The sequence below is a fragment of the Trichoderma atroviride genome, chromosome 6 (genome assembly GCF_020647795.1).
Source record: "Trichoderma atroviride chromosome 6, complete sequence".
NCBI classification, from domain to species: Eukaryota; Fungi; Ascomycota; class Sordariomycetes; order Hypocreales; family Hypocreaceae; genus Trichoderma; species Trichoderma atroviride.
The window spans coordinates 2,779,591-2,806,729 of NC_089405.1; the positions used below are offsets into that span (position 1 = coordinate 2,779,591).

The 27,139-nt window shown below is 52.5% G+C and overlaps 10 protein-coding genes across 11 annotated transcripts; 5 read left to right on the forward strand and 5 right to left on the reverse strand.

Annotated features, from left to right (window-relative positions):
• Positions 1 to 673: 673 nt before the first annotated feature.
• On the forward strand, positions 674 to 886 carry TrAtP1_011530 (uncharacterized protein; the record flags this gene model as incomplete). The annotated part of the gene is made up of 1 exon (XM_066115146.1): positions 674 to 886. One exon carries the CDS (start codon positions 674 to 676, stop codon positions 884 to 886), a length of 213 nt encoding a protein of 70 aa, XP_065971244.1.
• Positions 887 to 1,322: 436 nt separating this feature from the next.
• On the reverse strand, positions 1,323 to 6,936 carry TrAtP1_011531 (uncharacterized protein). 2 transcript variants are annotated; one of them, XM_066115147.1, is made up of 3 exons: positions 6,211 to 6,936; positions 2,129 to 6,002; positions 1,323 to 2,055 (listed from the first exon to the last, which is right to left on the reverse strand). In XM_066115147.1, exons 1-3 carry the CDS (start codon positions 6,374 to 6,376, stop codon positions 2,016 to 2,018), a joined length of 4,080 nt encoding a protein of 1,359 aa, XP_065971245.1. In that variant the 5' UTR covers positions 6,377 to 6,936; the 3' UTR covers positions 1,323 to 2,015. The 2 variants fall into 2 exon arrangements, with proteins under 2 accessions (XP_065971245.1, XP_013940135.2); XM_014084660.2 differs by lacking the exon at positions 6,211 to 6,936 and having other exon boundaries at positions 2,129 to 6,174.
• A 2,136-nt stretch (positions 6,937 to 9,072) lies between these two features.
• TrAtP1_011532 (uncharacterized protein) lies at positions 9,073 to 11,234 on the forward strand. The gene is made up of 2 exons (XM_014084661.2): positions 9,073 to 10,162; positions 10,225 to 11,234. Exons 1-2 carry the CDS (start codon positions 9,344 to 9,346, stop codon positions 10,792 to 10,794), a joined length of 1,389 nt encoding a protein of 462 aa, XP_013940136.2. The 5' UTR covers positions 9,073 to 9,343; the 3' UTR covers positions 10,795 to 11,234.
• TrAtP1_011533 (uncharacterized protein) lies at positions 11,235 to 12,546 on the reverse strand. The gene is made up of 2 exons (XM_014084662.2): positions 12,299 to 12,546; positions 11,235 to 12,238 (listed from the first exon to the last, which is right to left on the reverse strand). Exons 1-2 carry the CDS (start codon positions 12,343 to 12,345, stop codon positions 11,551 to 11,553), a joined length of 735 nt encoding a protein of 244 aa, XP_013940137.2. The 5' UTR covers positions 12,346 to 12,546; the 3' UTR covers positions 11,235 to 11,550.
• Positions 12,547 to 13,113: 567 nt separating this feature from the next.
• On the forward strand, positions 13,114 to 14,895 carry TrAtP1_011534 (uncharacterized protein; the record flags this gene model as incomplete). Its single annotated transcript, XM_066115148.1, has 1 exon — positions 13,114 to 14,895. One exon carries the CDS (start codon positions 13,114 to 13,116, stop codon positions 14,893 to 14,895), a length of 1,782 nt encoding a protein of 593 aa, XP_065971246.1.
• Positions 14,896 to 16,224: 1,329 nt separating this feature from the next.
• On the forward strand, positions 16,225 to 16,437 carry TrAtP1_011535 (uncharacterized protein; the record flags this gene model as incomplete). Its single annotated transcript, XM_066115149.1, has 1 exon — positions 16,225 to 16,437. The coding sequence occupies one exon, from the start codon at positions 16,225 to 16,227 to the stop codon at positions 16,435 to 16,437; it is 213 nt and encodes a 70-aa protein (XP_065971247.1).
• Positions 16,438 to 17,629: 1,192 nt separating this feature from the next.
• TrAtP1_011536 (uncharacterized protein) lies at positions 17,630 to 19,850 on the forward strand. The gene is made up of 2 exons (XM_014084663.2): positions 17,630 to 18,257; positions 18,424 to 19,850. Exons 1-2 carry the CDS (start codon positions 18,228 to 18,230, stop codon positions 19,564 to 19,566), a joined length of 1,173 nt encoding a protein of 390 aa, XP_013940138.1. The 5' UTR covers positions 17,630 to 18,227; the 3' UTR covers positions 19,567 to 19,850.
• Positions 19,851 to 20,140: 290 nt separating this feature from the next.
• On the reverse strand, positions 20,141 to 21,055 carry TrAtP1_011537 (uncharacterized protein). Its single transcript, XM_014083216.2, has one exon. It carries the CDS (start codon positions 20,959 to 20,961, stop codon positions 20,170 to 20,172), a length of 792 nt encoding a protein of 263 aa, XP_013938691.2. The 5' UTR covers positions 20,962 to 21,055; the 3' UTR covers positions 20,141 to 20,169.
• Positions 21,056 to 21,170: 115 nt separating this feature from the next.
• Positions 21,171 to 23,898, reverse strand: TrAtP1_011538 (uncharacterized protein). Its single transcript, XM_014084664.2, has 7 exons — positions 23,759 to 23,898; positions 23,554 to 23,590; positions 23,461 to 23,482; positions 23,341 to 23,389; positions 23,198 to 23,282; positions 21,533 to 23,097; positions 21,171 to 21,467 (listed from the first exon to the last, which is right to left on the reverse strand). Exons 1-7 carry the CDS (start codon positions 23,765 to 23,767, stop codon positions 21,411 to 21,413), a joined length of 1,824 nt encoding a protein of 607 aa, XP_013940139.2. The 5' UTR covers positions 23,768 to 23,898; the 3' UTR covers positions 21,171 to 21,410.
• On the reverse strand, positions 23,899 to 27,074 carry TrAtP1_011539 (uncharacterized protein; the record flags this gene model as incomplete). The annotated part of the gene is made up of 5 exons (XM_014084665.2): positions 23,899 to 26,037; positions 26,106 to 26,314; positions 26,374 to 26,678; positions 26,742 to 26,828; positions 26,889 to 27,074. The coding sequence occupies 5 exons, from the start codon at positions 27,072 to 27,074 to the stop codon at positions 24,893 to 24,895; spliced, it is 1,932 nt and encodes a 643-aa protein (XP_013940140.2). The 3' UTR covers positions 23,899 to 24,892.
• Positions 27,075 to 27,139: the final 65 nt, after the last annotated feature.

Below are 27,139 nucleotides of genomic sequence, written 5' to 3' on the forward strand. Positions count from 1 at the left end.
AACTTACAACTGCAGAATGTCAAAATCATTGAGACCGAGAGCCTGGGCAGCAGCATTTTGCCTCTTGGCAACATCATGGTACTGTAATTGCCGAGTGGTGAATCTAGGCACCGACGGGAGGGCTGCAGCAGTGGCAGCCAACAGAGAGATTGCGGCAGTTCTGAGGGAAGGCATCTTGATAATGTTTCTCCGTCGAATTTATTCTTTTGCGTCTCTTTTCTTTTTTTTTTTTTAATTTGGTCTCGAAAGGGAAATCACTCGTCAAGTATGGTCCAGCCGTGCAGTTATGCGGTAAGAATGAGCGTAAGGAAAGTAAAATGAAAGATCGAGTCAAGAGAGTAGAATAGAATATTAACGAAGGGTATACCAGCAAAAGCAGGCCAGTGCTTTTTGACAACCCAAGTAAGATGAAACGAAAAAGAATGTGAGACGGATCGGAGCGAAACGATGAAGATCAAAAAGAGAAGAAAGAAGCATCCAAAGAGCGCAACAACAGACTTATATCCAGATCCAGCTGGTTGATTATCTCGTTTGGGGGTCGCCAGCCAATTGCCTAGTCGGGTGTAAGTGAGGATAATAAGCCCAAGGGGCCACCGGAACGTGGGACAAACCGCCAGGGCGGCTCCATGGGGATCCGTTTCTAGGCCTCAATTCCTCTGGAAAGCCCCCCCAAATGGACGGATCCGAGCCTCAAGCTCTGCCCCCTGACCTCGAGGACGAGTCCGGATCCTCTCATAAGCGAAGCTTCCCCCAGCTACTCCAGCAGGGTCCTGGTTCATTTAGCTCGCCCAGCCTATGGTCCGAAACAAATCTGATACACGCGCAAAATCAGTGGCCCGGAGGCAATCTCATCCGCCAGAGGAGGGGCCAGATGCGACCGGGCTAGCTTTTAACTTTAATTGTGTCCTTCTTTTTCATCTCCTATTGTGCTGAACAGGTTCGCTCCGTATTTCGTTGAGTGGAGGACGGGAGTGACAAGTGCGCGCCTTGGATTATGTTAGCGCGTGCGTCATGGCAGCGGATAGAGAGCTCATGTCGCACCATGAAGCAGCAAGCGCAACCGTTGTTATCGTCACTTTCCAGGCGTTTACCGATGTTGGGGCATCACAATTGGCATCATGGCCGTTCCTCTCTTTTTTTTTTTTTTTAGATGGATATTGCTCGCAGTGCCTCAGGCACCTGGCACGTGGGTTGACTTGGTTCAGAGAAGAACGTACGGAGACCGGAGAATCCTGACAACGCGCGTATAATATTCTACACAGCCAATTACACTTACTAGAGCACCAAGATAACTATCATCAACCTCAGTTTTGATAACAAAGGCCGTTTTCTTATCGAAAGCGCCAGAAATTTGGCACCAGTGACTTGCCCATGTTACCAATCACAGAGACCCTGCGTGTCACCAAACTGACACAAGATAGCCTTCTCTTGGCAGCTCCACTGGCAGCCCTCCCCATAACTCCAACCGTTTCCAACCCGGTACAGCATGGATGTTTCTCGAGAAATGTTTCAACTGTCTCGGGATCCCATCAGCCGGGCAATCCATCAGAATCTAGTCACAGCTTAACACATGCACCCATCGGCAATCACATTAGCATATTCATACATGTACAAGAATGCCCAAGCGCGCGCGTTAGCAATGCTCGTCATATCATCACCCATCCTTGCGGCTAACAGTACATATCAATCATATCTCATTCTGCTCCATCTTCTGCGCAAGTCTCCCCCATTACATCAATGCTTTTGCCATTACATGAAATGCGTCGCCTTGATAACCATTACGTGGCCGCCGGCGTAGGTATGTCTTGCCAATTCGCTTTACCGTGTGCCAGATAACAAATAAATATACACCACACATCACTGCTATAACAAGCAACTATACTCGGCCGACTGCCTTGTAGCAGTCCCCGATTACATCAATCTGCCAACTGCTTGCTCTCTCTTTCCTTCGCTCTCACTCTCACTCTCTCTCATTCTGTCAATCACCTTCAATCTCCTTTAAAAGTTTGCTCCCATTACAAGGCGTACGGGTTCAGAGACCGGATGGTCAGGCATCTGTTGGTAATCGCACATTAGCAAAACTAGCACCTTAAATCAACGTAGCGGTTGTAAAAGGAGTGGTACTCACGGCGGGCTCTTGGTAAGATCCGTCTTCAAAATGATGGGCACGCGGGTCATCTCCGTCACGTCTTGGATGTAGTCTCCGCCCTCTTCCCGAAGAGTAAACAGCTTGAGATACTTCTCCTTGTTTGTCAGTCGGGTTTCTACAGCCTCTGTAACAGGAACCTTGGAGTCAGATCGAGTGCGGTGCAGAGCCCCGGCGTTGGATGCCGATCGTGCTGGTGATCCAGGCACGCTCTGGGTAGGTCGCTCGGCAAGGGATGCTCCTGCCATAGCCTCAGTCACGTCTGAGGTGTTGTCATCGTCCTCGTCATCGTCAAACAGAGCGTCGACATCGTCCGTAGAGATTGTTCCGGTATCAGTCTGCTTTCGGTTGGCTTCTTCTCTCTCCTTCTTCACTCGCTCGGCCTCCTCTGCCTGTCGGGCGGCAGCTAGAGCATTTGACATCCTCATGGATGCCGCAGCCTTGGGCCGTTCATCCTCGGGCACATAGGCAGAGCTGGGGACACCCTTCTCCCAGTAAAGCTCCAAAACACGCTTCTCTTTTCTGAATTCCGCCTTCTTAAGGGGCAGCTGATCACAGTGGACTCGCTTCTCGAAACCCCACTCGGGAATCAGCACGTCAAAAGCCGACTCGTACACGCAGAGGACGATACCCTCAGCAATAAGGTCGCCATTGACCTCTTGGCGCTTCTTGTCCATAGTACGGCATGACTCAATGTGGATACTCTGCTCCTGTGCGTTCTGGGCCGAGTCTTTCTTGGTGTTGCAAGCCTCTACAGTCTTGACAAGATTCTCCATGTCATCTGTAAACTCGATCTTGCCTTCGGAAAGAACAGCCTCCAGCTGGCGGTGGACAATGATGTCTGCGTAACGGCGAGTAGGGTTGGTAAAGTGAGTGTAGAGGGGGAGGTTAAGGGTATAATGAGGCCACACGATCTTGGCAGTCTTGCCAGAGATGAAGTACTTGGCTCGCTGCATTGACTTGAGGAGAACAGTCTCCATACCCTTGCGCAAATCAGCATCATCAACCTTGAAGAGGCTGTTTTGGAGCGCCCCACTTCCAGAGGCATCAATGTCGTATCCCAGGGCCGTCATGCGCTCGACAAACGTCTGCAGGCGTCGTGAGTTGGGAGCAGCCTGGCGACGGAGCAGAGCCTTGTCGGGTAGACCCTCTACCAGGCGCTGGGCCACATAGCTGTTAGCCTTGTGCATGAGCTCCTCAACAAGCTCCAGAGCCTCAGTAGAGTCAAAGATGTTGTGTTGCACTTGGTTGTTTTCGTCATCAAGCCCTTGCAATAAACGGAGAGGGGCGATGGGCTCGCTGCCAGCACCCAGACGGGTTTCCCGGAACTTTTGAGCTACAGCCCGCAAAATCTGAATAGTGTTGGCCGGAACAGCGGCGTTGTCAAAAGTAGAAGCATCGGTCAAGGCCTTGTCCATATCGTTCAATGATACTTTGCCGGCGGACTTGATGATACTCTTGCCCACCCAGCTATCGCCTTCAGCTACGGCGCCGTTGACCGGGTTCACGGTGAACACAACACTGATGGTGAGACGATCTTCACCTGGCGCAAGAGAGCAGAGTTCGCCAGACAGCTTCGGTGGCAGCAACGGGCAGAAGCGGTTGATGAGATGGACGGCGGTGCCCCGCTTCTTGGCCTCGCGATCAGCGAGAGAGTTGGGCTTGACAAAGTGAGCGACATCAGGAACGTGAATACCGATATCAATCTTGCCGTCAGGGCGGGAAGTGACATGAACAGCATTTCCGAGCTCAGCAACGCCGTTGTAGTCAACGGTGAAAACGTTCTCATCGCGGTAGTCACGACGTTCAGCAATGGCCGCTTCGTCCTCTTGCGCGAGGGACCAGTCTTGAAGACCGATACTGCGCAAAACTGCATCCGAGAATTCGTCAGAGGAAAAGTTGTTGTCACGCAGCAGCGCATCGGTCTCCACCTTAAGTTCGCCCATGCGTCCCAGCTGCTCCACCAGTGTTCCAAAGGGGTGAAGAGAAGTAATGGGCCATCTCTTGATGCACGCAACAAAGATGCGATCAGCATAGTCTTGGTGCTTCTCAACGAAGTCACGAGGAGCCTGCTCCGTGGGGATGGCAATCAGAGGAACTCGCTTATCAGTAGGCTTGAACCAGACGATCTTGGGCTTGTCTTGCTGGCGGCTATCGTTTGAACGAGAGTTGCCACCCTCGCGAGCCGCCCTCTCAGCCTCTTGCTTCTCCTTGGTAGCCTGGCTGCTAGGTCGGAGCAGACCCAGGGTGCCCGAAAACATTTGTCCGGCTACGCGCTCAATGACAGCGACGACATGTCCGGCGTATAATGGCTTCTGCTCATCATTGATTTCCTCCTCTTCAACGAGGAGAAGGCTTTGGCCCTCAACTTCAACGTCGTCGTTCTTCTTCTGCGTGGGTCGCTGGCGAAGACTACCACGACGGCGGATTCCTCCCTCGGAGGCATTGCTTTCGTCGTTTTGTCCAGCGGACTGGCTGCCCTGGTTGATGGAGCCAGAGCGAGTGTCGGTGATATCCTTTCGCTTCTTCTTTTCTTCCTTTTCTCGTTTTTGGCCCCACACTTCGTCAACGTCGAGGAGCTCGATGGCGACCAAGTCGCCCTCGAGGGCACGGTTGCGGTCCTTGCTACCACAAATAAAGATGTCGGCATCCAAAAGGCCATCGAGAGTAGTGACGTAAGCATCGCTACGGTTCTTTTTGTTAACTCGGAGAATACCAGAAACAAGCTGGCCATCTCCAAGCAGGGCAGGAAGAGTAGCCTGAGGGAGGTAAGGAGTGAAAAGAGTCTTTCGCTGCTGTTGCTGTTGCTGGTTACCCAACTGTCCAGCATGCTGCGAAGCTTGAAGACCCTGGAACTGCTGGCTGTTCATCTGCGCAGCTTGCAAGGCCTGCAGCTGACCAAGTTGCATAGGGTTGAGTTGTTGGCCATACATCTGAGGCATCATCATCTGTCCACCAAGCGGAAGGACCGGAGCTTGGCTAGGGTTGTACTGAAAGCCTCCAATTCCAGACATGGACTGGTTAACAGAGCCGCGCGATCGGTGGCCAGGCTGGAAGCCCTGGTTTTGGGCAATGTTGCCGGGCTGATCCTGAGTCTGGCCTTGGGTACGCCAGTTGCCCTCGTAGTTTCTGGAGTTTGTACGGGCATGGCCGCCGCGGCGCTGGAAATCGTTGCCACCTTCGGAGGGGTTGGTGTTGAAGGCACTGCTGCGCAGGCCCCCTCCGCGGCCATTGACAGCCATGCTCTGGCTGCGGCCATGGCCACCACGGCCTCCACGTGTAGATCCTTGGGCCACAGGGACGTCGAGGGCGGACTGGGAACCAGGTCTGTTCTCGTCCTCTGGCTTGTCAGAAGCCGGAGACCCAGCGGCGGGGAACTGGAATCCAGAGGTTGTTCGCTTCTGCTGCGCGAGTTCAGCAGCCTTCTTGGCGTCAGCCAAGGCCAAAGAGTGTCGTCGTTGATGGCCGCCGCCGGCACCGCCTCCGCGGCCGCCTCGGGAACCAGCGTTCTCACGCCCTTGCGCTCCCGGAGCCTCAAAGTTTCCAAAAGTTGATCCGGAAGCTCCTGAGGATGGCGCGGGCGGCGGACCCATGCCCATGTTGGGCAGAGCCGACTGATTACGGCGATGTGAGAGTGGCTGGGACGGAGGGCCCAGCGAAACATTTTGTTGAGGGATCTGATTAGGGAACTGGAAAGCATTGCCCATGGGCTGCAAAGGATTGAATGGACCGCCGGGGCCGATGGTTTGGCCCGGAGGCATCATGCCCATGTTGACATACTGCTGGTGGGTGGCTTGGATCTGCTGCTGCTGTTGCTGCAGGAGCTCAATCTGTTGCTGAATTGCAAGTTGTTCCACTGCGGGCACGCACGCTTTAGCACTCAAGGGTCACGGACTCGATGAAGGTTTTTGGCCATGTTGCGGATGCAAGGGGTCGCGGATCAGCAACCGCGTTGCCCCGCGCCCGCCTCGAGCTGCGGCGACAAGGGCAGCGGCCACAACAGCTGCGACGGCGGGCCAAGCATCAGGAAAACAAGGAAAAGAAAAAAAAAGACGGCGGCTTACTTCCTGGATTGGCAAACATGCTCATGAGCGGCGTCAGCTCAGACGGGCTCCGTCGGTGCGCAATGTGCAGCCTGCGACCAGCCGGCCCATGAACGCCGCCGGAGGGATGCTGCTGGGCAGCTTGTTGCTGCGGCTGCTGCTGCTGCTGCTGCTGCTGCTGCTCCATGGCGGGCAGGCAAACGGCAGCGGAAAGGTGCACGTCGGGTGCGGGCTACTGGTGAGTGATGCTGGAGGAGGGGGTGGCGATGGAATTGCCGTGCGAAGCGTGTGCGATGTGGTTCTTGTTGTGGTGATGCTATGCTCGGATTCGTGGTCAAAGTTCGGCTCTAAGAGACAGTGGCAGACCCCCGGTGGACAAGGACAGATTTTGCCAAAGGAGGGTCGATGCAGGGGATTCAAGCGAGCTCGGCAGAGCCAAGGAGCGTTGGAAAGGAAGGAGTCGGGCAGACAGTGCAAAGCAGATGGGAAATGAGAAGAGAAGGTGAGGATGGATGGGATGCAGATGGGAAGTCCAGCTCCTTGCCAGAGGCTGTGAGGGAGGAGGATGGAGAGAGGGATGCTGCTAGCAGATGGCTAAAGATTGGGGGACGCTGGACCTGGAGCTCCAAGGCCGGGGGCGAGAATTATGGGGATGGCAGTGACGCTCTTGACCACTAGGCGTTTGGCGCACGCCACCTGGGCTGGGGCTGGGCAGCGCGGCTGCGACCGCTACGGCGAGACCTCCACCGAAGGCGTGAGCTACAGCAGGTGGTGGCGGCCATTCAGTGCCTTGAGTCTGTAGCCACACGCACTGGATGACATGACATGCGCTGTAAAACCACCCTTGATCTTGATCTTGCTTGCTCAATTGATGCTACTGCAGCTGAGGCGGCTGAGATGGACATTGAGTGGGGATCAATGGAATGTACTGTAGGCAATGCAAGGCAGCACGATATGAAATACCAACAATGCCGGCCCACGACCGAGGGCAGTTGAGAATTGAGGCGGAAGCTTGCGATGGAATCGTGGTTCTCGACTGCAATTGCCTCGTGGCGTCCATGCCAGCGCGCTCAATGGCCGCTCGCCGAGCTGCCGGGCACGCATCGCAACATAAGCTATAAAGCGTCGAGACAGGGTTCGGTAACCCGCCTGGACTCGACAGATTGCAACATCCGTGATCCATACGCCTTGCCAAGAGACGTCCATCTTACACTTGTGCACCTTGCGCGGATACGAGACGGCTGCCTCAGCAAAAGGCTCAACTCCCAATTCTCTCGTAGCCGAGCGGATGCTGGCCAGGGCAGCTCACTCGCAGTTCGGCTGATATCAAAACAACGGCATCCGCCCTCGTTTCGCGTCCATCACAACTCATTCTCGACCCCCCTGCTTGGAGCTGTTGGCGCCGCAGCCGTAGCGCTCCGTGTCCCGCTATTCTAACCCATCACGGCGTCACACGACACCGCGGAAAAAACAACAGCTATCGTGATCAACGGTTTGCTCTCGGTGTCTTAATTAGTCTTCTAGCTGTTTCAATGTTCAAATGGCTAATTCTAAATGGAATGTGATGTAGAGCACAACCGTCATCAGTGGCCTTTTTCCGCCTCCTGTCCAGCTGCCTGCTTGCAGCACGAGCCTTATCGTCAGATGGATGCACCGAGTGCTTCGTATGGAGCATAGCTATCAACTTTGCTACCCGCCCCTGAAGCTACCGCTCTCTTGCCCACCCTCATTAATACGAGCCCCGAATTCTAATGACATTGTGCCCACCCAGACCCTATCACAGCCTTAGTTAGGGCATTACTCACTTGAACACATTCAACGCCCGTTGAACTGTGTCAGCTCCCATGTGCAATAGAGTGGGCGTGCGTGGTTCGTGAATGGCACTCGGTAGCTCCCTTCGAGCTGACTTCCCAATGCCGCAGCTCTATGGCAAACACTACTTGGCAGTGGCAGTATGTGCCTGTATTACTACTATCGTGCTACCCATCTCAGCGTGGACAGCAGATACTGTAGACAGGCAGAGAGTATGGGGTAGCATGGATCAAGAGGTCGAATGTTACAGGTACGCTCTGCATTTGCAACCCTGCCGCCACAAATACAGGGGTCAATTGACCAAATCGAGTGGCATACAGATCCAGGCCTACCAGCGCACTTCGAGAACAGGGCTTCCAGTTGGGTTCCTATTGGGCATGCACAAAAGACGCCGCAACGTGTTACAGTAAAAGCCAAGTTTCTTCACTTGTCTTTTTCATCATGTATGCAGAGACCAAACGGTATCTAGCGCGCCCTTTTCCTGTTGCCGGGGCTAGGAAAAACAAGATGTCGAGTACCAGGCCCTTTTTTTCCCACCGGAAACTAAGACAGTCATCCCCATCATAGACCTACCTAGCTTGTACCTTTTCATTACTTACGAGTAATCCCACTGTGCTCCGTAATTCTGTCATCGAATTGTTCAACTCGGCAGGCCATTTACACGCCACGGTATAAAGGAGCCGACTATGATAGGGCCACGTAGTTATGGGAACGGACAAGACATGACACTATCATTTACTTGGAGGTAACGAGCGAGCGCAGGGCACGGTATCGCAGGGGACTTTGCTCGCATAATCTGTTTTGGGTGTCTGGAGAAGGCCAGCCGACGCATCCATGTTTCGCGAATGCGTCTTAGGCGAAATGAGACGAGCGTCAATCGTAGATCCCGGCCCTTGCGACCCTAGTCTTGAAGGTCTCTCCAGGCTTCTGTGCTCGGTGAGCTCCAAGTCCACATTCGGATAGCGTCGCCTGCGCGGTAGCCATCGGGATAACATTTCGGCGGCCCCCGGCGCGTCATCTGCTCTTCGCCTGACCAACGTGCGAGCAATGTACCTTGGCAGTCCCGTGTTGCCTGAAGTGGAAAGGAAAGCTACAAGGCTGCAACCTTGGACAATATCAAAACATTCAACGTTTTCTACAACCATCCTTCTGCATCTGATGATTGGGCGATTTCTGCTTTGCGGGCTCTAGAATTCCCAATAAAGAGCGATTGGACTGTTGCATTTCCTTTCCATTTTCTATTCTTCTTATTATTGATACCAGCTCGATATTTTCACGAACCAAGATCAGCAAATGCCGTCGCCTTAAACGATCCCCAGTCTCGCCATTCTCCACGAGAAACATGTCCAATTCTCCCCCTCCGAGGAGGAGGAGCCAATTGTTATCGAGTCCTGAGAACGGCCTACTATCCAACTTTCTCAATGACGGTCGGAATAACGAGCTGAACCATCTGAGTGCTCTCGATGCCGCTCAGGTAGAGCATAAGCGCGTACGAGAAGCGGCCATTCGGGTTTTTGAGCTCCATGAGCTTCGAGAAGAACATGAACGGATTCTAGAGTTGGAGCGCAAGGAGCAGGAGAGATTACGAGCGGAGGCGGCCATAGTGGAAGAAGAGCGAAGGCTTCGAGAGCTCAGGGCCAAGACGGTGCCAAAACTTCCTCCAGAGCCTACGCCGGCGCCTCCCAAGAAGGTAGAGCCAACACCAGCTCCTCGGCCAGAGCCTCCAAAACCCCAAGAGCCTGTTAAACAACCAACCTCGGAAATCAAACAACAGCCCACAGCAAACGTAGCTGCCCCGCAAGTGAATGGGATTTTGGGAGGACAAAATAAACCAGCCACGAATAATGCCTTTGCATCTCCCACTCAAGCAATTAGCGCGCCGAAACCCGAGCAACGCTTAGCACCACCTCCATTGGCATCAGGCGCGGTCCAGGCTCCAGCAGCACAGTCTCCAGCGGCCAATTCTATATCAGCACAAAAGAATGCCCTGGCAGGACGATATGTCGAAATTCACAAGGAACTAAAGAGGCTGCGGCAGGTGCTGCAGGCTGAAGCAAAGGTGCCTGGGTCACCTCTTAAAGGCAAGATGGGAACCTTTCGAAGAGAGATCCGAGTATCTATTGGACAGCTTACCGGTGGAAAAGGCGCCAACGCGCAACCAGTGAGTCTTTGCACATATAACCTTACTCCGCACGCGTTATCAAATCCTGACATGCATGACAGATTCAAAAAATCACAACGGCCTTGAAGGAGTCTCTTGAGGGAAGAGTCCCCAGCGCTCCCATCGAAGTAAGCAGATTCATCGTAGGACAGCGACAGCCAGTCGAAGGCGCCTTGAACAACGACAACACGCTGCCTTCTCTCTTCATCTACCTCTTAAATATCTGCGCCAAGGGCATCATCAGCCAATTCATCAACGAGTGCAGCGCCAATCCCAAAGCTGCAGATCCAATTGGCGTTTTTACCGCACATATATTTTCTCAGAAAGACTTTCTATGGCGCGGCGAATCACTAATTGACATCCTCATGGCCAAGTTCCGAGTCGTATGCCCAGTCTTATTTGGCCTCAGGGGAAGTGACAGGACCGAAAGGGGCAGATTAGCCATAGGATGGAAAAAAGATGGCCCTGGCTACGTCACCGAGCAGACTCACAACGACAGAATGACTGGTCTGGGCGCTGGGTTCGCTTCGATTTCTCTTCGCGACTTTAGCAAGACGTCCAAGGCGAATCCATATCCTCCGGTCAACTACTGGAAGGCTCTGGCTGGCATTGTCAACTCACCCCCCGAATGAGACTTCGAATACGCAGTATGTTGTTTTGAGAGCAATGATTGAAGGGCACGAGCAGCGGTTTTTGAATTTCTACGGAAACGCGGCCATTGCCGCGCTGCGCCTCGCGTTAATCGACTTTCCACAGAGGGCGCCTGCGAACGCATCCGCAGCACAGTCATTACGAGCTATGGTGGAGCTACTTCGCACTGAGGGACTTGTTCTAAGCTGAATGAATCACATTGTTTTCTCTTTTCATATAACTGCAGCCGTTTTTTCTTTTTACCAGAGACTAAGAGAAGGAAGATCTAATGTATGTTTTTAAATACATGGGAGGCACCGGCGTTTGGGAGGGAAATTGGCATGCCGGAGCATGTGTTATGCTATTCATATATACGTTTATATAAACTGTCTACGACTGATCCTGGGGGTCACCTGTTCCAGTTACATAGGAGATGTTCTCTGCACGTTGGAAAATGTTCCTTCTAAGCTATGGGCATAATGAAAGAACAAATGCCCACTATTCTTGCTCTATCTTGCATCATCCTATCGTTACAACTGTATAGGAAAAAAAATTGCTGTGGAAGTACAAGAGTGTATCAACCATGATAAGTCGGCGCGAAGCCATTCCGCCAAAAAAAAAAAACTCCTAACCCCAGTATACATTTGCCCATTATAAGACGTCTGTTCCCTTTTTTAACGTCTCTCATAAAGATGAGATCCCAGGCATGAAAATAGTAAAAACACAGAAGCCAACCAGTTCTCCCCTCCCTCTCTCTATTACAAGATCAATAACAGAACCAGTAGTAGTATCAAAACGAAGATCAAAACTCCGATGCAACAGCTGCTCAGCCGATCTTCATTCTTGCGCATCACATACTGCAGTTTGGCCATACCAGTCTGCAGTCGGTTGCCTACCCGGTCCGCCAAGTCATCTACCACTTCCAACATCTCATTTTGCTCTTCTAGCTCTCGGCCCATATCGTCCGCCTGACGGCGCAGGTTACCAACGGTATGAAACACGCCGTCAAGATGTCTGTCTTGCTCCTGCATAATCTCCACCTGCTGCTGCTGCTCAAACTCAGTGTACGCATCGCCGCCGCCGTCGCCGTCGCCAATCGCAAAGGAGCTCGGGTCCGGCAAGTCGCCGCCTCCACCCCCACCTGTGTTTGCAATGTTCTTGTTGAGCTCCTCGCGCATGTCCTGGATCTCGGCGCCGACTTCCTGGACGAGACGCTTCCGGCGAGAGGCCTCATGGTCGGAGATGCCGAACTGGGAGGGGTTGGACTCGATGGCTTGGACAGAGGCCACGAGGTCGGCGAGGTCTTCTGCGAGGGAGGACAGCGCTGTTTCGAGCTCGGTGCGCGCGGATGTCAGTTCTGGGGAGGTGTGCGAGGAAGCGAGGGAGCGGATGCGAAGGTAGGAGGCGAAGAGCGGCCGGATGGACGAAATTTGGCTGAGGACATCTCTGCGATGGTGCTGTTAGAAAAGTGTAGATTCATTTGATTGTTTGAGGGGATCGGAGTACTGTTGGACTTGGAGGAAGGGGTCCTCCTCGTTTGTTGAGGACATCATCCTGCTGTAGTGGGTGGTGGATCAAGATGCATGAGCTCGAGATTCGCGTGTGCGCTGGGCTGTAATGAAGAGCGTAAAGCGATTAAATATGTACGAAGCGCAGGAAGAAATGGCAAAAAGAAGAAGAGAGAAAGGAGTGAAAGTCGCAATGAAACCCAAGCCCAAAGTCGGACGTGGATGTAACCAAAAGCTCGAAGGTATGGAGGATGACGTTGCAGGGAATCTTGCGACGGCGAAACAAGGTGTGGCCCCAAGGTGAGGTGGTACGTACCGCGACGGTTGCGGTGAGGACACCGAATGGGGGCGTCCACAAATTGGGCTAGGAATGAGATGAGATGAGGGAACGGTATCATTCGCATGTTTTAAGGCCTAATTGTATTCGAAATACAAGCGATGTATTATATTTATACGATTGTTGATCATTTTATTTTAAGCAGAGAAGTGAAACAATTAGGAAAGATTTTCATCTTTTGAATACTTGCCTGGACTCATTGTCCTAATAAGGAAAACTCTGGCGGTTTTCGACTTCAATTTTTTCTCAAGCCAATTCCTCTTTTAGGCCGAGACTCTTCAGCGCCCGACACCCTGCTTCATATAGAAGTGCAGCGATATAACTCGCAATAGAAATTACAGGGCGACTCTTTCTCTTCTATCAATTCATAACAAGGAAATTCTTCCATCCGCATCCGGCTCTATTCCATACAGGGTAAAAGGAGCCTTTGCTCACTGCGGAAGAAAAAAAAAAAAAAAAAAAACACCAACACAGCCATGATACCCTCTCGGCCGCTACCATGCAGCGAGGAGTTTTCCACTCCGCAAGAGTACATCGAAGCTCTTTTGGAATTCGTACAAAACACGGAGATATTCCAAATCTTCTGCGGCGGCGTTCATATCCTCGACTTCTTCACCTCAGACCCGGGTATTTTTCACTCGGCCCTACCTGAAGAATGGAAAGAGTTTCTGTTATCGTATGATACGATGAAGCTGCTTGATCTTTTTCTGAGAGATGATTTGGACAGTCTTAGTTTTGAAGAGGGCCAGGAACCGCCAGAGAGTCTGCTTGATTATGCCAGAGCGCTGAGAAGATTCTCGCTGAGGAGGGAATTCGCGCCGCGGCAGCAGAAGCTGCCCGTCTTGCCGAGATCTGTGTCCGTGGGGATGAAGCCTAAAAAAATTCACGAAGTTGTCAACTTTGCAGACTACGTCGATACTCTCTCAGAGGATATTTCAAAGCAGACCGGCAGCGAGATATCGCATTTTGTGGACTTTGGCAGCGGTCAGAATTATCTTGGCAGGGCACTGGCCAGCGAGCCTTACAACAGGCATGTCGTCGCCGTCGAAGGCAGAGATCACAACGTTACGGCGGCCAAAGTGTACGACTTGACGTCTAAGCTGGCGGTTCGGCCAAAGATGATGAGAAATAAGAAGATGTGGGTTAAAGCCCAGGAGACTCTCACTCCGGAGCAGCAAAGGGATCAGGATGCGATACGAGCCGCGGTGCAAGAGGTTGAGGGGGCGAATAATTTTGAATTCCAGCCAATGAATGTCCAAGAGGTCGAATACGTGGCTGAGGAAGGCAAAGGAGGCGTTCAATACATCTCAGGAAGACTTGACAGCGGAGATCTCGCAGAGGTTATAGAGAGCATCGAACATAAAAACACTAATGGCGAGTCCGGGAAAGACCTCAGCCTGATGGCCGTTTCTATCCACTCATGCGGCAACCTATCTCACTTTGGAATTCGATCCCTCGTCATGAACCCGGACATTCGCGCCGTTGCAATCGTCGGCTGCTGCTACAACCTCATGACGGAGAAACTAGGACCTCCAACCTACAAGCAGGCCTATCTACGCCCAAGCCTCCAGGCCCTCAACGGAAGAATCGTCCGCGAATCCGAAAAGCGAGATCCGCAGGGCTTCCCCATGAGCCAGCAGTTCTCATCCTACAAAGACAACGGCATCCGCCTCAACATTACAGCTCGCATGATGGCCTGCCAAGCACCGCAGAACTGGACCCGGATCGAGAGCGACGGCTTCTTCACACGACACTTTTTCCGCGCAGTCTTGCAGCGCATATTCCTCGACCGCGGCGTCGTGAGCCGCGTGTGGCACGACGGCAACGGCGACGGCCAGGACGACAACAAGGAAAAACAGGCGACCCCTTTCAACATGAGCACCAACCCCGTGGTCATCGGGTCGCTCCGCAAGAGCTGCTACGCGTCATTCAAGGCCTACGTGCGGGGAGCGGTGGAGAAGCTGACCACGAGCACCGAGTACAAGCAGTACGCCGCCGTGATGAACGAAAAGATGGCGGGCATCACGGACGAGGAGATTCAAGGCTACGAAGCCCTGTATCTGCCGCGTAAGAAGGAGGTCTGCGTCATCTGGTCGCTGATGGCGCTGAGCGCGGCGGTGGTGGAATCGCTCATTGTGGCGGACCGGTGGACGTTCCTAAAGGAGCACAAGGACGTTGTCAAGGATGCCTGGGTGGAGACGGTGTTTGACTATGGTGAGAGTCCACGGAATCTGGTTGTTGTTGGGATCAAGAAGTGATGGGTGTTCAAAATCATGGAGAGAGTTTTGCTGTCAAGAAGAGAGAATTGGAAAGGTTGCTTGCAATTACGATCCAATGACAAGGAGAGAAAGAGAGAAGGGGTCAGAAATATCGTGCAATTTCATGCTTGAAGCAATGACGAATGAACTGATGGGATATACATTGAGTGGCATGTTATCCTCGTTGTCAGATGGAGGCGTCACATAGAGATGCAAGTATAAGCTGTTTGAAGCACGGGGATGGAATTGAGGGGTATTTGCCATATACGAGACATGTACAGAGTGTCAAATGCCGATTCATGCGGTGTGGTACGGCTGAGCGGCATTTCACTATCAGCAGGAAGAAGACGTGGTCGATGAGCCTTTTTTTGAAGAGTCTGAAAGCGTAGCATTTAGACAGTCTTTGTTATTAAAGCCCCCAGTGCGGGAATTGGATTTTCGAATTGTCACTTATCGCTTCCGAGGCATTTTCAAGTAGATTACAAAGTCTAGATATCTCTCTTCCCCGCCGTCAACAGATGCCTAGTTTTTGCAAAGCATCTGGTTTATGCTATGATGTCAAGGCAATTTGAACGTTGTCAGCTATGGATGAAATGCCAAGTTGAAGGATTAAAGTTGTGTTATTCGATGTTTTCCTACGAGAACTTTTTGTTAATTCGAAAAGGTATTGTCAGGTTGGTAAATCAGATCTTGAACAAGTCCAGGGTCTGATCTGTGGAGCACTTGGCGTGGGCCAACTGCCTGGCGGAACAAGACCGAATGATGGGAGTCTAGAAAGGCCTTTGCTGAGTATAATCTGCCTCGGCTTTTACACATAGTGCAAAGTTAATACGCAATTATTTTCTGTCCATGTGGTTCTTGTTTTTTGCCCAATAGGGAGCCACAACAGGAGATGAACAGAGTCGCCTGGATCATATGAATGTGGCGAGACACGCGCTGTGGCGCATTCGCGATACAATGCCATGATTTGCCATGGCCGTGGTGGACAAAGGACCAAGAAAAAAGGTGACAAGTCAACCTGCCACGCAGGGCTGACATCAGCCTCTGCTACGGAGAAAATAGCGAGCAGCCTGCTTAATGCAAAGCTTGCTTGCCTGCTACAAGCCCCAATGTGACGCTGGTGGCGCGCCTCGTGGACGGTTGGAGATGGCAGAAGTCGAATGAAATCCGACGGTCTGGATGGTGGTGCTTAATAGGTAGGCATTAGCAATCACAGCAATCAATGCCATATACCATCACACCAACTTGTCAGCCTTAACATGGAGAGAAGGATCAGACTGTGGGCAGTGGTCAGCACGCTATCAAAAGCGATTGGGCGCTGCAGCAATAATGGAGGGATGGGCTTTGAGAAGAGAGGCTGCAGCGCCGAGACATGGCGTGTCGGTCGTCTTTTCCGCCCACCCACCCAACGACCACGGTCACGATGCTCGACCGTTGCGGCTAGCTGGTGTTTTTCGCATCATGACAGGACAGTTGGCCGAGTCTTGGCTGTCGACTGCTGGGCAGCTTCTGCCCTGGTTCTTGGGCGTCGCATCAGATTAGCTGCCCATCACTCGCTTGAACCTGCGTCCTCATGGATGTTTGCTAGCGGCGCCATGCCCTCCAGCCATGCAACAGCTCACCACTCGCCTGGGCCGTGCCACCATCATCCGCATTGACATCACATCACCATACCCCGGATCGCCTCTGCAGAGCAGCCCATGACGAGCAAACGGGTTCCAGCAGCCAAGAGCCCAGAGCCAACAGCAGCCATCCACCTATGTCATGTCTATGCCAGCGCCCACAGGAACGCTGTCACGCACCTAGACGCCCCAAGCCAGCCTCCTTCTCCACCAGACGTGGATTGCAGCGCTTCTCCTCGCCCTCTGTGTCTCCCCTCCTCTTTGTGCAGACGTTCTCGATTTTCGAGCCAGTGCGTTTTTGCGGCCGTCCTTGTCCGGTCTGGCACAAACCTCCGCCCCGGCTTGGGTCGAGCCGCTGTTCCGCTGCAGGCTTAGAGGGAATAAAGGGCATCAATCAAGGCCGCGTGCCAGCGCATTGAACAGATATCCCCCAGATGTAGCACTGCATGCTGTGTCCTTGTAGCGCACACCCCCATCTTGCACGTACATGGATGCGCCCTTTTGTTCCCGGTATTGTAATCTGGCAGAGGCAACGGCTGTTAGTAGATACGTACACGCTCATACTCCATACTGGCACAGCAATCCCGAGCTTCAGGGACCCTGCCCCTGCGCCCCAGATTTCCGCAGTATCTTGCCGGGCTTCCAGCGGCTCCCCGCTCCGCTGCGCTGGGAAATGCTCGAATGGGCTGCCGCGATCAAGGCCTGTTCCAGGGTCCTCGCCTGGTGTGGGGGGATCTGGCCTGTTCCCTGCTCGAGTGGCGTTTAAGCCCGGCTGGATGATGTCTTTCTTGTCTTGGGCTTGGGCTCTGCTGGCGCTACGAGCGAACCTGTTAGCCGTGAGCAGTACTAGCAGGTACGGTAGCAGTTAGTGTTGATGCATCTGCTCCTTGACCTGTTGTCCAGACGCCAGGTCTAGATGCTTGCTGCGTGCGCAGAGTTTCCGCCGGGGTTCGCACATCATGGCTCATTCGCTCCCGCTAGCACAAACGCCGTTGTAGGTAGGGGGGAGGGATTTGCCGATGCTGCACCTCCTCTTCGTACACCGTCGATTGGGCTCGATGGTGGCAGTATTTATAGACGGCCCGGGCCCCTTCTCTCCTTGCTCGCAGACAGTTCTAATTGACGCCTGCGTCGTGTTCTTGGCTGGGGATCCGGTTAGAGCTACCCACTGAGAGATACTGACCCAGCCTTATCAGTGACGCCTCCATACCAGCTCCATGTACCGTTTATAGCACACGTAACCTTGCCTTATCACTTATCAGCGCCTTTCCACCTCCCGGTTTGCGGCGCTCCGACTGACTCGCCGGCCTCGGTCTTCGTTATCGTGACAAACTTTATCCTTCCTTTATTCTTCTCAAAAATTTTGTTGTTTTTAAAAAAAATCTTTCCTTGTGTCGTCTTTTCTTCTGTGTTTCAATATTGCGGGATTCTTTTGCATTATTCTCCTACATTGTTTGCTCACGCGACGTTTCGCAAAGGCTAGGAATCCCTGCTTTGGTCGCATCGTTAGGCCGTGGGCTTGCCGACATATCGGGTCTGGGAAGCCGACGTCGATAACGACAGCTATTGCGCCATCTTGACAATTGCGAAATCGACGGCAACAATCATCTTCTATATAATTCCTCGTGTCCTTCAGCTTCACCTAGTCTTGATTGGGATTTACTTTTGTCAGTCTTTTGTCCTCTGCGAGGGGACAGCATCGAAGCTAGAATGAACACTCACACTCAAGTCTCGTTCCTTGTAAGTTGGTCCAGCCATTCTCGCCTGTCTGCATTTCCCAATGACACTGGACCGTCTCTAATAAATTTCCCAATCACAATATTTTTCCTCCGTGGTTAACAAAAAACAATTTCCTCATCCAACTTTTGACTCTTTTGATCGGTGCTAATTAAATCTCCACTGATAGGACGGGACTTACACGCTGATCCACATACCTCTCGAAATATATCCGACTCTGTTGCAACCCATTCTTCGCATTCTCCTCCCTCAGACGCAGAGCCTCAATTTCTCTCGAGATTCAACAGAATATGAGCTTGAGGGTCTCACGACAGATTTCCAACACGCCTTCCTCAACATTAGCGTCACTCCCATCGAGTGCTCCGTCGTCTGCCACAGCTCATGGGCCAAAAACGTCTTCGAGCCTGCGCTCAATGCTCTCCCGAAACATGTTGGCAAAAGTGTGTCCATCTCTGAAGATACCTTTATGATCCTGGCAGTGACAACTGCCGGCTTGGATCCCGGTGGTCGTGTTATGGAGCTTAGTTCACCCCTGGCCTTTGCGGGGATTCCCATCTTCTTCATCACCACATATTATTCCGACTTCATCCTTGTTCCTACGCAAGAAAAGCTTGAAGTCGTGCTGGCGCTGGATGCCAGAGGCTTTGAGCTCTCAGGGGACCACCACTCCACCTTTGTCAACTCGTCATACGCTCCCAGAACATCTGACGGCCATTTGCCTCAGCAGCCCCCCGGAACCCCTCCGCCTTCCAACTATGACGAACTTCAAGCACGGACCTTTGACCTCCTCCTCAAGAACAATGTTAAGCCCATTGTCGAGGTAGGCCTCGAGCTTGTCCAGTGCTCCGGCCGTGAAACCTCGCCGCTCATGAATGCTTACACTACCCGGCCGTCCATGAGCCGGAAAAACTCGACCGACTACCGTCGCTCTTGGATAACCCATGTTGATCCGAAGCTTTATACGTGCATCGTATCTGCGCTTGTTTCGCAGCCGAGGTTTCTCTCTCTCACTCTTGCGCAAGATGACCCGCCGTCGCTGTTGCTTGATAAAGCCTTGCTGCCTATCTTCGACGACTCGCTCATGGGCGACATCAGAGGCTGTTTAATACCAATCTTCCTTGATCTCAGAAAGTTGCCTGCCAAGTCTACGGGTATAGTATGTGGTGTTGCCGGGCGAATTGCCAAAGGTGCTGATGCCAGTGAGAGCTCAGAACTTTCCTATCTCTCCACTGCTCGCGCCGGCACCGTTATCTTGTCGCAGGTGCAATCGATCCGAGCAATGTGCATTTTGACTCCATTACTTTCCAAGTAATCGCGAAATGCAGATCAAATATCGAGCACAAAGGAAGAAAATTACATGATATGCTTCATGGATACATATTGCTAGGTATACTTAATATTTATTAACATTTAGGTTTGTGTTTTTGACACCCCTACTCAGGGAGGGGATATTGACGGTATATATTGGTTGAGGCTGCCTCTTATTGTCTTTAGTTCTGGGTTTAAAGAGTTTTTATTAGAAATCTGTTCATGAAAGAGGGAGGGAATGAGACAAAAACGGTGAAAAGGAGTGGAAACGACTTCTGACTCCTCTTGGGGGGGGGGGGGCGTTGAATATAGGCTGCGCATGTCATTTCAAAGATACCTACTTGATTTGTTTTACTGGTTGGTTTATATACATGGTTGATATATTACAAAAACGTCTTGTTAAATGCTCTGACTGAATATAAATAAAACAAATTTTGAACACAACTGTCTACACTCTTTCCAATGAATGCTACTATCCAGATATCTACAAGACATGCTTTCCTCTTCACCATCATCAATCGATATAAAAAACACCCTTTCTTATTTCCCCTTCTTCTTCCCTCCATCCCCCATCCCCGCCCTCACAAGCCCATCCCTCGCAACACTATTAATCAACGCAAACCGCCTCGGCCCCAACTTGACGCCGCCATACCACCTCGTCACCACAACCATGGCATCCCAAACCTCCATCAGCTGCAGCAAGTGCAGCAACCTTCCCCCCCGCCGCATCCTCCCCATCGTCGTCGCAATCATTATAGCTCACGCCGCCCGCGCCGCGGATCCGCCACGCCGTGATGTTGTGTGTCGCGGAGCGTATGCGCTTGTCTGACCAGAGGAGGTGCTGCAGAAAGAGCTTCGCCTCGGCGGGGGACGACACCCGCGCAACGTGCGCTACAAAGGTCGATTTGTTCTCCACGACGACTTCGGAGAGCGTCCATGGCGGGGGCGGCATGGTTGCGAAATCCACTTGGCCGGCGTTGTTGTCGACTGTCCTTTCGCCCCGAGCTGCATTCTGGCCTTCGCCTTCAACGTCGTCATCTTCTTCCTGCTCCTTGTCCTCCTCTATCCTTCTTGAGAACTCTTCTACTGCGTCAAAGAGACATACGCTGCCTGGCTGGAAGACCGTCCCTAGAGCTTCCCTGAATACGCCCAGGTCCCTCGCGCCGGCGCCCTTTCTGCCCCCGGAACTATGCTGCGTCCCTAAAACACTTGGGGGCTCAGCCGGATATGCCGCCGGGAACTGTAGTCTCAGTGACGAAGACTCATCGCCCGGTAGTTGTAAGATGTATGTCGCTGATGAGGATACTGGGGTCTCGTCTTGATCCTCAGAGGGGATTAGACAGCCTTCGCCGTAGATGGAATTTAATGCCTCTACCTCATCGTGGAGGTCCTCGGACATTTCTTTGAGACGATAAATAGAGAAAGATTAAAGGCAAATGGAATGTCGTTTGGATGCTTTACGTAGACTGTCGTAATCATAAGAGACATCATATACATGTCTTTTCATCTGATAAGCTGGAAGTTCGAGGTATGATTTTCACACAGTGTCAATATTGGCAAATTCAACGTCCGTCACACTGTATCTGAGAATGCGATACTAAAGATCTTGTTGAGATAAAAAGCATTCGATTAAGGCTTGTAGAGCAACAGCTCTTGAGTTTAGCGAAAAATAATATTGACATTTGACATTGAGCTGATACAATATAAGGCGGCGCTTTCAAAGTCTGGCCGTCTTCTACCCGTCCTTGAGATGCAGCATTGTTCTAAGTGCCCTCCAGCTGCACCGTACATATACACGCGCGACCGCTTCTACAGATACTTGATTGAATGGATTAAAGCCCGCCTCATTTACTCGTCAGAAACGGATGCAAACTTGTCCAGCATCTCCTGCTGGATAGCCTCGTACTATAGTAACAATGTTAGCGATGGGAGCATTCTTTTTTCTAGGCAGGAAATGGCAGAAAACAAACCTTCTTGACAATCACATCTTCACCGTCGGTGGGGACCTCGAACTTGAGTTGTCGCAGCTTGCCTTGCAGATCACTGGTTGACTCGCGCACCTTTGCCCAGCTCTGGCCCTGAGCAACGGCCTTTTGTGCCTCGTCGTAGTAACCAACCATGAGCTTCATCATCCATTCCGTCTTCCAGAGAGGGCAGAACTGGTCATAATCGGAGTAACCGTTCTGCTGCAGGAAATCTTCCTTGATCAGAACAGCGAGATCAAGAGTGATTTTGTCGGGGTCGGACAGAGCACTCTTTCCGACCAGCTGCACAACCTGATCCAACTCGTCCGAATCGGAAATGAGCTGCTTGACGCGGTCTCGCAGCCTGGGGAAGTCGGGGTTGTTCTGCTCGTACCACTTGTCCAAAGCCGTGTTATACTTGCTGTATGAGACGCTCGTGTTGATGGAGGGGAAGTGCTTTCGCTGAGCAAGCTTCTTGTCCAAACCCCAGAAGACCTGGACAATGTTGAGAGTTGAGGTGGTGACAGGGTCTGAAAAGTCACCACCCGGAGGGCTGACGGCACCGACAATGCTGACACTGCCGCTGCGTTCAGGTGATCCCAAAGTCTTGGATCGGCCAGCTCGCTCGTAGAATGAAGCGAGCTTGGCACCAAGATAGGCAGGGAAACCCTGATCAGCAGGCATTTCACCCAAACGACCAGAAATTTCACGCAGGGCCTCGGCCCATCGAGACGATGAATCAGCCATCATGGCGACGTTGAGACCTTGGTCACGGAAGTATTCGGCGACAGTGATACCAGTGTAGATGGAAGCTTCACGAGCGGCGACGGGCATGTTGGAGGTGTTTGCAATGAGACAGGTTCGCTTCATGATGGGCTCTTTGCGGCCATCAACCTCAATGGTAAGCTCGGGGAAATCTTTCAAGACTTCAGCCATTTCGTTTCCACGCTCTCCGCATCCGACATAGACAATGATATCACTGTTGGAGAATTTGGACACGGACTGACTGATGACAGTCTTGCCGCAGCCGAAAGCACCTGGGATGGCAACGGTTCCGCCCTGGACGCTGGGGAAGAGGGCATCAAGAACTCGTTGTCCAACAACGAAGGGCTGGTCGGCCGTCAATCGCTCCGACGTGGGACGGGGAACTCGAACGGGCCAGCTCTGCATCATGGGATACTCCGTCTTCTTGCCGTCGAACTCTACCTCGAGGATCTTTTCGACAACAGTGTATTCGCCCTTGGGGGCAATCCTGGTGATGACACCTCGAGCGCGAGGAGAAACCAAAATCTTGTGAACTGCCAGGAAAGAGTTCTCAAAGACCGTACCCCAAACATCGCCACCGGAAACGTGATCGCCAACCTTGAGCTGAGGAGTGAACTCCCACTTCTTATCTCGGTCAAGGGCAGGAACAGCAACGCCGCGAGGGATATAGATGGACTTTGATATCTTGGCGATGGCCTCTAGAGGTCGCTGGATACCGTCGTAGATGCTGTTGAGCAGGCCGGGGCCCAGCTCGACGGACAAGGGCTTACCTGTCCGAGCAACGGGGTCACCGACCTTGACACCGGCTAAGAGAGCTTGGTCAGTATCATTGTGTCTTTCCTTGTGTGTATCAATCGTCTCGGCTTTCGAATATGGAAGGGCAGAGGAGTTCAGGTGTCGCCATACCGGTTTCTTCGTAGACCTGGATGGTGGCCTGGTCGCCGCTGATTCGGATAACCTCACCAACGAGGTTGTCATGGCCGACTTTGACCTTGATTGATCAGTCAATACATGTTTTGTAATCACGACTCGGATGAAAGATGTCTTACCAATTCGTACATGGCAACACCAATCATGTCTTCGGCGACAATGACGGGACTGCGGCTGCGTTAGCTACGGAGCTATCTTCATGATACCGGCCGCTGCTGGCTATGTCGGGATTGACTGACCCTGAGATGGAGTAAATCTTGCCTGCGCAAGCTTGTCAGTAAAGTCTGCTCCCTCTCCTGGACACATGCCCATTTCATCACGCTTGCTCTCACCATAGTGAATGGCATCGCCATCTGAGTCTGTGGTTTTCTGTGACGCCATACAAGTCAGCTTCGCAGTGGTTGACGTAGCGGGGCATTCGCATCAGCCTCGTCGTTTTGCTTCAACCTCGCCACAGCTGCTGCAGCTATAGCCTGTGCCTGGCAGACAGACTGTGCCGGCAAACGACGAGCAAATGGGGAGCGGGAGGGCGCATACAGAAGGCATCTTGGGCGATTGGAGGGGAGCGTCGTCGAGCTCTCGATCGGGGGGGGACAGAGGACGACTGAGACGGGCGAGATGGCGATGGAGAAGGAGATGGAGGTGGAGAGTTTCGCAACAGCAGCGGCAGCTTGATGGGTGCAGGAGCGCCAGGGCTCGGCGCCGGTGGAGGCGATGATGTAGCGCTGGCAGCGCCTGGAGCAGCGCCAGGAGTCCCACCAGCTCGAGCTTTGGGGCCGCTAACAACAAAACTGGCCCCCGAAGCGATGGCAGCAGTGCTCTCAGAAGTACCGGGCCTAGCAGCAGCAGCAGCAGCAGCAGCAGCACCTGTGCCTGTACCTATACCTGTACCGTCCACGAGGGACTGCAAGCCAGGGGCAGATGCGCTGCCGTAATCGCTTTCCGAATCGCTGTCGTCGTTATCGATGTCACTGTCGCCTTTGGTGCTGCCTCCTTCGCGAATCAGGTCTAGCAGAGAAGGCCGCGCCTTGAGCTTTGGCCGCAGTCCCAGCATCTGCGAGCGTGATATAGACAAAGACTCATGTGGAAATCAAGGGCTGGGCGACAAAAGACTGGCAAAACACGGGTGAAAAAGTTGAGATTCGGGAATTAGGTTCTGTTGACTCGGGTGTCAGATACAGAGTACGAGACGTTGTTGCACCTGAAAGACAGCTGGCAGCGACGCCAAGGGGCCATTGAAGCTACTGCTGCTAATAAAACTGTGTAAACAAACTTAGCCACAGCGGACGCGAATCTGCGTCCATCACTACTGTATCAATACTACTCTTTTACTCTTGCCGTTGCATGATAGAGGAATGAAATTGAGATGGATCCGCAGCGCTTTATCCCGGTACATATCTCTACTTTGTGCAGAGTATAGTTCAAGCCTTCTGCGCTGCTGTTTACTATTCTAATCTGCAATGGCGTTTTCAATTGGTTACTCTACTACGGGCGGCCTCCATTATTAGACTCCGATTTCAGCAATCTCGCTTTGATACAACTACACGCACACAGCCTCAACGATTTTGTCTTTACCAGGTGGACCAATATGCCAAGAGACAGCCATCTCATCTTCCACATGCATTGGATTAATCATACTACAGATATGTACATACGTATACGCCTCTCCAATTAATACGCAGCGCTTCCCTTCAACGCATTATATCTGCTCGCCAACTCCTCAAGCAAATCCTTCCTCATCGCCAATGAATTCAGCGTCTTCATTCCCGCCGACAGGCCGCACTCGTCGCTGTTCACAGCATGTTCCTGCTCATCTACCAGCTCGGATCTCTTGTTGAAATGCAGCCCCGGCGCAATCGTCTGGCAATTGTTCTCGCTTCGAGCAGCCCGCAGCTGGCAAAGCTCCGCCGTCGCGCAGTCGCCGGTGCACGAGGCCACGTTCCAGCCACGGCTCTTGTACGCAATGTACTGGTTGAACGAGGCTGGGTCCGACTGGAACAGGGCCGTCACGTTGTGCCAGAAGGCGGGCGTCAGCTCGGCGGCCGGGTCGGTCACTGGAGGGCTGAGCTTGGAGCCGTATGCCTCCTTGGCGGAGTAGTATTTTGTCCACACGGGGCCTGTCGTCTGGAAGGCGGCGTTGGTCATGTCGGCAATGTAGGTTGTTGTGTCGAGGACGGCAAAGGTCTCGGGGTCGACGTCGTAGACGCGGAATGAGGGCATGCCCGAGGTGGGCGTCAGCGAGGGACAGATGTAGGACGTCATGACCGCGTGTGCAGCGTCCTGGCTGCTGTAGTTGGAGTAGCTGATCTCAAAGTGGTCGACATGAGTGTGGCCGAAGAACATGGCGGCGATGGTCGACGAGTAGCGATTCACAACCTGGTCGACGTAGTTTGACCCTGCGTGGAATGCATCGCCCACGCCCAGGGGCATGTGTCCGATGATGTAGACCCTCTCGCCCGCCTTCTCTGCAGCGTCGAGCTCCGTGACAAGCCACGCAATCTGTCCATCGGGGTCCTGTTCCATCGTCTCCTGGTACAGCCAAAAGTTCATGCGATAGTAAAAGTTGGTGTTTAGAGAGATGATTCTCAGGTTGCCGTTGGGGTATTTGGTGGAATATGCGCCAAAGTTTTCAATATCGGCCTTTTCCGAAACTCCAACCCAGGGAGTCCAATCGTCAGACAGAAGATCGTATACCCATTGAGACGAGTTGCTGATGGACGCAACGGGGAAGGCATTGACGGGGCTGGCCTCATGATTGCCGGCGGTACCATAAACGAGGCCAAGATACTGGCTCATAGAAGTGTAGGCGTTGGTAACTGCGAACGGGGTCATGTTAGTCTATTGAAAGGGGCATGAGCGGACTTGGAGTGAGTAGGAGACCGACTTGACTGTTGGTTGTAAGCCTGTGAAGTGTTCCAGACTGCATGATCAACAATATCGCCAGTGAAGAGCGTAAAAGCCGCGTCTGGCACAAGTTCTTGGATGGCTTGATACAGACTCGTCTCCAAGCTCACGGGAGCATCGCAATTGTGGTCACCATTTGGGCCTGCAGGCGATGTCGATGAGCCAGGCTCGTCGGCGGCTGTATAAGGTCTTATTCATTGTCACCTCGTCAGGATTTTGTAAGTTGTTATTGCGGAAGAGCATCTCACCGGCAGCAAATGGGCTTTGTGCAATTCGTGCTTGAGCCCGACACGTAAAGAGGATCAACATGGATATCCGAGTACTGAACCACTTTGAGAAGCGTCTTGCCGCTCGGCGCAGGACGGCCGGTAGACGGTTTTGGAGAGGGAAAAGGAACGTTCCACTGGGGAACGGTTGGTTCAGCACAGAGTCCAAGGAATGATTCGCAAAAGAGCTGTGCTGTCTCTGAGCCGAGGTCCATGTTCCGAAGAGAGTTTGCGATGATGGGTCCCTCAAGTGCAATGGTCCCAACACAAACGTCGGTGTCTTCGACCTACAGCCTCATGTTAGCCATGAATAAAGAGACCTAAGACAATAAAGTGTGACGGTTATCAACCTTGGCAAGTTCGCAAAGCCCCGTGGCTATATTGACAAATGCGTTGTTGCCAAGCTCAGCAACGCCCATGAGGAGAACAAGAATGCCCTAGAGTCATGTTAGAACTCAGCTACTATATATATGTAGTTGTGAAAAGTATATCCTAACCTGGCAAGCCGTGCAGGTGGCGGCATTCTTAATGTCGTTCCAAATATCGTCTACCAAACTTCTTGCCTCGATGGCCCTCTTGAAGTCCTCGATATCTCGAGGAGAAAGGCTGCTGTCCTCAAGAGAAACTGCGCCCTGGGCAACAGAGCCCAGGGCCAATAGTGTAAGCGTCAAACTGGGACGCATCGTCAATCACGAAATCCAGGCCTGGCCATGAAAAAACATGATCTACAGGGACCAGGAACCAGGCG

Bases quoted from the DNA above. Each gene is read 5' to 3' on its own strand.
- TrAtP1_011537 (XM_014083216.2), bottom strand. From the start codon at position 20,961: ATGTCCGAGGACCTCCACGATGAGGTAGAGGCATTAAATTCCATCTAC.
- TrAtP1_011532 (XM_014084661.2), top strand. From the start codon at position 9,344: ATGTCCAATTCTCCCCCTCCGAGGAGGAGGAGCCAATTGTTATCGAGT. The intron at 10,163-10,224 runs GTGAGTCTTTGC...CATGCATGACAG, and splicing joins AAGGCGCCAACGCGCAACCA to ATTCAAAAAATCACAACGGC.
- TrAtP1_011531 (XM_066115147.1), bottom strand. From the start codon at position 6,376: ATGGAGCAGCAGCAGCAGCAGCAGCAGCAGCAGCCGCAGCAACAAGCT. The intron at 6,003-6,210 runs GTAAGCCGCCGT...GCGTGCCCGCAG, and splicing joins CATGTTTGCCAATCCAGGAA to TGGAACAACTTGCAATTCAG. The intron at 2,056-2,128 runs GTGAGTACCACT...GATTACCAACAG, and splicing joins GATCTTACCAAGAGCCCGCC to ATGCCTGACCATCCGGTCTC.
- TrAtP1_011538 (XM_014084664.2), bottom strand. The intron at 23,390-23,460 runs GTCAGTCAATCC...ACGCAGCCGCAG, and splicing joins AAGATTTACTCCATCTCAGG to TCCCGTCATTGTCGCCGAAG. The intron at 23,283-23,340 runs GTAAGACATCTT...TGATCAATCAAG, and splicing joins GTGTTGCCATGTACGAATTG to GTCAAAGTCGGCCATGACAA.
- TrAtP1_011536 (XM_014084663.2), top strand. From the start codon at position 18,228: ATGAACACTCACACTCAAGTCTCGTTCCTT. The intron at 18,258-18,423 runs GTAAGTTGGTCC...CTCCACTGATAG, and splicing joins ACACTCAAGTCTCGTTCCTT to GACGGGACTTACACGCTGAT.
- TrAtP1_011533 (XM_014084662.2), bottom strand. From the start codon at position 12,345: ATGATGTCCTCAACAAACGAGGAGGACCCCTTCCTCCAAGTCCAACA. The intron at 12,239-12,298 runs GTACTCCGATCC...GCACCATCGCAG, and splicing joins CCCTTCCTCCAAGTCCAACA to AGATGTCCTCAGCCAAATTT.